At 50.3% G+C, this 6,104-nt stretch overlaps 3 protein-coding genes across 3 annotated transcripts; 2 read left to right on the top strand and 1 right to left on the bottom strand.

Moving 5' to 3' along the window:
* Window positions 1-379: 379 nt before the first annotated feature.
* On the bottom strand, window positions 380-2,101 carry COCCADRAFT_10296 (uncharacterized protein; the record flags this gene model as incomplete). Its single annotated transcript, XM_007720542.1, has 4 exons — window positions 380-551; window positions 627-1,758; window positions 1,828-1,897; window positions 1,949-2,101. 4 exons carry the CDS (start codon window positions 2,099-2,101, stop codon window positions 380-382), a joined length of 1,527 nt encoding a protein of 508 aa, XP_007718732.1.
* A 1,005-nt stretch (window positions 2,102-3,106) lies between these two features.
* On the top strand, window positions 3,107-3,934 carry COCCADRAFT_112900 (uncharacterized protein; the record flags this gene model as incomplete). Its single annotated transcript, XM_007720541.1, has 2 exons — window positions 3,107-3,558; window positions 3,640-3,934. Coding segments are annotated over 2 exons (747 nt in total), but the record flags the coding sequence as incomplete, so codon positions are not given.
* A 777-nt stretch (window positions 3,935-4,711) lies between these two features.
* On the top strand, window positions 4,712-5,879 carry COCCADRAFT_10294 (uncharacterized protein; the record flags this gene model as incomplete). Its single annotated transcript, XM_007720540.1, has 3 exons — window positions 4,712-4,821; window positions 4,876-5,229; window positions 5,300-5,879. The coding sequence occupies 3 exons, from the start codon at window positions 4,712-4,714 to the stop codon at window positions 5,877-5,879; spliced, it is 1,044 nt and encodes a 347-aa protein (XP_007718730.1).
* Window positions 5,880-6,104: the final 225 nt, after the last annotated feature.

Here is a 6,104-nt window from a genome sequence, read left to right as displayed (position 1 = left end):
TATAGACAGCTACGTAGCTTGGGAGCTTAGCTCCTCATCGAATACAACCTCTTGTATACCTCGCGATTGCTCCCCGGAGCGCAGCCCCTTACATACGAATGCTCTTTCATTCTATATTCCACTAGGTGACCTTTCATCTGAAACCTGGCAATGTGACAGATAGCTCGACAAAAAGAGGTCTTACGTGAGAAGACGGTTCGACGAAGGTGCTGTATTTTACGACAATTCTAAGCTAAGGAAAATAAGAGAGTGAAGTACATGAACAGAACGGCAACAAAATTCAAGGAATCTTAAGAGTGGCAGTGGGCAGTGTGTGAGTAGACGAGGGCACCAAGTACGAATCTTATTCTCCTCAACTGAGTTGCAACCAGAGGCGACCTCATTTACTAGCCACACGGGCCTTGACGTTCAGGAGTGGCCTGACCCACAGACCATACTGCAGCAGGTTGTTGAAATCGTTGCCGGTCCACTCCAAGTCAGGGTTCTCCAGTTCCATGTCGAACGTGTAGAGCATCTTGGCGATTGTAACACGGACTTCCATCAACGCGATGCTAAAATAGGACCAGGTCGTTAGTCGGACTTTCTTTGTATATGTGATCAAGGGGGTATAAGGGGATGGAACTTACGCTTTTCCTGCACATGCGCGGGTACCGTACGAAAAGGGCTGGCTCGCTTCCAAAATGTCACCGCTCTTGCCCAACCACCGCTCCGGCTTGAACTCCAGAGGATCCTTGAAATTAAGCGGGTCGAGTGCTGCAACCATAGGGGCGATGGTAACTGGAGTGCCTCCCGGAATGAAATGACCATCGACGGTGTCACCGCCCTTGGGAACTAGACGCGGTAGGATGGGTGGTGCTCCCGTCGGAAGACGCAAGCCCTCAAGGCACACGCGATGGAGAAGTTCTAGCTTTTCGGTGGACGCATTCGTAATCGCATCAGCGTTAGGGAAAGCCGCGCGAATCTCGGCCGTGAGTTCGGCAAGAAGCTTCTTGTCTCGGAGTAGGTAGTACGTCGTGGATGTCATAACCGAAGCTGTCGTCTCTGTGCCTGCGCCGATAAAGTCCCATGATTGCGCAGCGAGCTGGATCTCCGAGATCTGTACCTTGGAACTGGCGCGCTGCTCTAATACCTTAGTCAAGAAGTCTTTGCGCGACGTTGTGTCATGCTCCGCGACGCGCTTCTTCATAACCTGGAGAGCGAACTCGCCTCCCTTCCGCGCGGTCTCTTCGAGCTTGTTAACCTTTTCCCGGAAGAAGAAGCGAGCGATGGGGCCCAAAGCCGGGAATTGCTGAATCGCCTCGTGGAAGCTGGTGAATGTCAAGGATTCGTTGAGTTCGAGGATGAATGGGTGGATGGTTTCCCTCCCGATGGCGCCAAAGTCTTGTCCAAAAGCCAGGTCGCCGATGATGTCGAATGTCATGGAGCTGTAGCCGAAAGTTAGGTCCACGACGCCGCCGTTGGCCGTCTTGGACTTGACGTGCTGGATGAAGCGGTCGATGTAGTCGTTGATCATAGGCTCCATCTCGTTCAAAAAGGAACGTGAGAAGGCACCGCCGAATGTCCGAGCAATCGCGGCGTGTTTCGCGGGGTCACGCTCCGTGATGATGGAGCGTACATCTTGGGCTGCAAAGATGCTTAGACCATCGTACCAGGTGCCTTTGGTAAAGGTTTGGTGGCCTGGGCGGGAGCCGTAGATGTCTTTCCAAGCACGGGCTGAGCTGAAGCTGAGTTCATTTGGTCCGTAGCGAACAACATGGCCTGAAGATCACAGACGAGTTAGTAGTGTTGGCTGTGGTCGTGCTATTGTGGGGAGCATAAGGCACTTACCGTATTTGCGGTGGAGCTTGAGGAGTTCGAAGGATTGTTTACCCTGGAAAACCGTGTATAGATGGGGGATCTACAGGCGTCAGTGTTGGGGCCAAGCAGAGCTCTGAAATATGGTGCATACAATGCTAATTTTGTTTATCCAAGGGCCAGGGAACTTGCGAAGGGGATGGAAGTATACGTTGTAGATGAACACCTTGAATATATAAAAGAGTACTAGAGGCCCAAGAAGAAGCCAGGCCAACTCCGGCAGGGTTTTATTGTTGACGATCTCCATCTCGATGCAGTCTTGTATGTGAGTATTCGCTTTGTGTGTCAACCATGGGGGATGAAGGTCACCTTATAACCACGGTTGTTGTTACTGTATTCCGCAGCCAGAAGTCCTTCGCCGCCGGCCTAGTCCTTTTGAGACTGTATCGTGTGTTAATTGGCAGCATGTGTTAGAGAATTCACCACGCAACCAAGAAGGAACGCGGTTAACCACTAAATTGAGGCAGATTACCGCCCTCGGAATCTTCCAAAAAATAATCACGCCATTGCCGGCTCTATGTGCTTAACTCCCTGCGCATTATGGCCTTGCCGGTATCTGCAGCTCTGATAGAGTCTTTAGCGAAGCTAGCTCCGCAGCGGAATTTTTCCAAAACGGGTAGTTACCGTATCCCGTATGAAGTAGGTCTGTGCATATGGGACAGTACTACAGTGTACCTCCAAACTTCTGCCTATTTTGGAATTGAGCTTACAGGTTCTTTAGAAAGAAGCGAAAACGCGAGAACAGTGGCGTTGCCGCCGGCGGTCCAAGCAACTTGGGGAATGGGATCTGGGCGTTATCAAGTCGTGTGTAAATGTTTAGTTATAAACAACACGCGCTTCTTCACATAGCCCTATGAAGACAGACTTCCGAAGATTGTTCTTTTGAAGCTACAGGACCGTATTTCTTCAAGTCGATATTTTAAGTTCAACACCAAAAATGGGACATTCTGCTAAAGACGAGGCTCCCGTCGTGGCCATCCCCAAGCTGGGCCCCATTTTCACCAAACTCCTCCGCGATCTCAAATATCGAACGCCTCAGCATGAAAATACACGCCCTGCCCTTGAAGCTGCTATGCTCGAGTATGCCATCCGCTCGGGGGCTCCATACAAGTCTGAGTATGCCCAGCGGTACTTCGATGTTGGACTTACCCTCGCTTGTGTATGTGTTCTTCTTCTATGACTCCAGTGCTATCTGCCTCGAGTTTAGCGTATACTTAGACTTCTACTAACTACGCGAGTTAAGGCCTATTACCCTACTCATTCTTTTGCTGTGAAATTACACATAGCTATATACTCCTGGCTAGCCATCTACATCGATGACGACGACGAAGGTAACGATGACCTTATCGGTTTCCAGGAGCGCTTCCAGAAGGGGGAGCCTCAGCCATCTGCTCTCCTGCAGCGCTTCGCAGAGAACCTCCAAGAAATGTCAATCCATTTCGAACCCCTCGTGGCCAACTTCATCGTGCTTTCGTCGCTGCAATTCGTCGCCGCTACCCTACTAGAGAGACGCAGCGAGCTCCACAGCCTGCAGCACTGCGAGGAAGCAAAAAGGTGGCCCGACTATGTCCGCGACAGGAGCGGAGTCCCTGAGGCGTTCGCGTATTTCATCTTCCCAAGAGACGAGTGCCCGGATATAGGAGCGTATATGCAAGGCATACCGGATATGATGACTTACATTAACTACGCGAATGATATTCTATCGTACGTATGGACCTGTTCCTGACAGCCTATGATTTTCTCCTTGTATCTGCAGCACTTGCTAACCAATCACTGTTGTCACAGGTTCCATAAGGAGACCCTCGCTGGCGAGACGGACAACTACATCAACACCCGAGCCGTCTGTGAGCAACGCGAGCCTTTTGCCATGCTCGAAACTGTCATTGCCGAGACAATCGCGGCAAATTCGCGCGTGGTTGGGCTTCTGGACACCAGATCTGACCTTGTGTATGCTCGCAAATGGAACGAATTCTTCAACGGCTACATCTTCTTCCACGTCACAGCTCGGCGGTACAAGCTGCACGTTTATACTGGGCTCGCAGATGTGGGAGCCAAACGGCAGGAGGTGATTGCATGCTAGCTCAATTTCCTGCAGTCATTTCTGCGGGCTGCGATAGAATCATTCGTTTGGTCGAGAACATAGTCATTTGCTATCATTTTGATTTTTATATTCATTTAGCGAATAGTATATTTGTTATTTTTCCTAAACATAAGACAATTCGTCACCTTAGCCCTCTAGTAAAGGAATCATAAAGATTTAAATAATAGTTAAGCTTAAAACCTAATATAAGGCTTTCAGCTCTGAGTTTATTATATATAAGATTTTGCTTTGAAATTAAGAATATATAAATGATATCTATAAATTACTATAATTTATCTTTTCCATATATACCTAGCTGAATAACTAGCTATTAATATCTGGATAAGCCTAGCTACAGCAAAAACGCAACGCTAGCCCGCCCCCTCACCCCACTCCCCCACCCCATACAAAAGCTCTATGTCCGAATAGGTATCGAGAACGCAACTATAAAACGCACAACCAAACAGGCCCTTATGCTAGCCTTTTTGCCACGGTGGGCACATTGTAGTTGCCGGCGCGGCCCGGTCGGATCTAGCCATTTTAGTAGGTATGCTCTTGGATTTGGTTGAATCATCGAAATCTTGTTTTGAAGCACTTCGCATGGGGATTGCTTAAAGCGGATGTTTTCCGGCGTCTATATGCGTGAGCCTATAAAGCCACGCCGATACCCCTCCTCTCGCTCAATTTTCAACTTACCGCCGTCTCTTTCTCGAGCTCATTGACTAGCGTAGTATCTGCTCTCCCATCTTTGTCGCCTAGTTCCTCCCTTAGTTCACCATGGTACCTCCAGCATCTCTGCCCACCAAGCCTCTCGGCAAGACAGGACGACAGGTGCCCGCTCTCGGTTTCGGAATGATGGGACTGAGTATGGCGTACGGACCTACTGGGTAAGCTGCTTCATGTGTGCCCTGACCTAGGACGCAGTTCTGAAACTCTCCCAGTAATGACGAAGAGCGTCTGGCGCTTCTGGATCGTGCCTGGGAGCTCGGCTACACGAATTGGGACACAGCAAACAGCTATGCCGACAGCGAGGTCCTGATCGGAAAGTGGTTCAAGCTGCATCCTGAGCGTCGCGCCGACATCTTCCTGGCCACTAAGTTCGGCGTCAAAGTCGCACTCGACGACAAGGGCGAGTGGAACATCTCGGCTGACAACAGCCTCGAGTTCCTCACCGAATGTCTCGAGGGCAGTCTGCAGAAGATGGGTGTTGATTACATTGATCTCTTCTACGTCCACCGTCTTGACCCCAAGACGCCTGTCGAGAAGACGATGGAGCTATTGGCCAAGGCAAAGAAGTAAGCTAGAGTTCTAATGTCCTATCCAGGACAGGCATTTGCTGCGCCCATACTGATACTTCTAAATCAGAGATGGTAAAATCAAAGCCATCGGCATCTCTGAATGCGCCTCCAGCACCATACGACGAGCCTACGCAGTCGCACCCGTCGATGCCGTCCAGGTCGAGTACAACCCGTTCCAACTAGACATCGAGAACGAGACAGGAACAAACCTGCTCTCCACCTGCCGCGAGCTTGGCATCACCGTCTTCGCATACGCTCCGCTAGGTCGCGGCTTTCTAACGGGTCAGATCAAGAGTACCGACGACTTTGCGCCCGACGACTTCCGCCGCGTCGTGCCGCGCTTTAGTCCCGAAAACTTTGCTAAGAATCTCGTGCTAGTTGACCGCTTTAAGGCCCTCGCAGATAAGAAGGGCTGCACGCCGGGCCAACTGGCGCTCGCGTGGTTGTCGGCACAGGGTGAGGACATCATACCAATCCCCGGCACGAAGAAGATTCAGTATATGGAGGAGAATGTTGGTGCGCTCAAGGTGCATCTCTCGAAGGAGGAGGTCCAGGAGATCAGGGACGAAGTCGAGAAGGCTGAGGTCGCGGGTCACCGCAACCCTCCCGGTGCATTCACAGAGTATTCTGTGACTGTCGAGCTTTGAGGTGTCCTTGCGAGCGATATCCATCGAAGCTGGTCTGGTGGATAGAATAGCTTAATGCTTAAGAAGTTTTACACTTAAGCTTCCTATATATATTACTTATCTAGGGCTAGAATATACTCTTTTACTAAGCTATTGTTACAAGTAACAAGAAGGATTCTCTCCTTGACAAGTGACGAGATGGCCGAAGGCCTATGGACGTCCACGTCAGAAGGTAATGATCATCGC

This window comes from Bipolaris zeicola (genome assembly GCF_000523435.1).
Source record: "Bipolaris zeicola 26-R-13 unplaced genomic scaffold scaffold_511, whole genome shotgun sequence".
NCBI lineage: Eukaryota > Fungi > Ascomycota > Dothideomycetes > Pleosporales > Pleosporaceae > Bipolaris > Bipolaris zeicola.
Note: the sequence above shows the minus strand (reverse complement) of the source record. Positions and strands in the feature narration are given on the sequence as shown.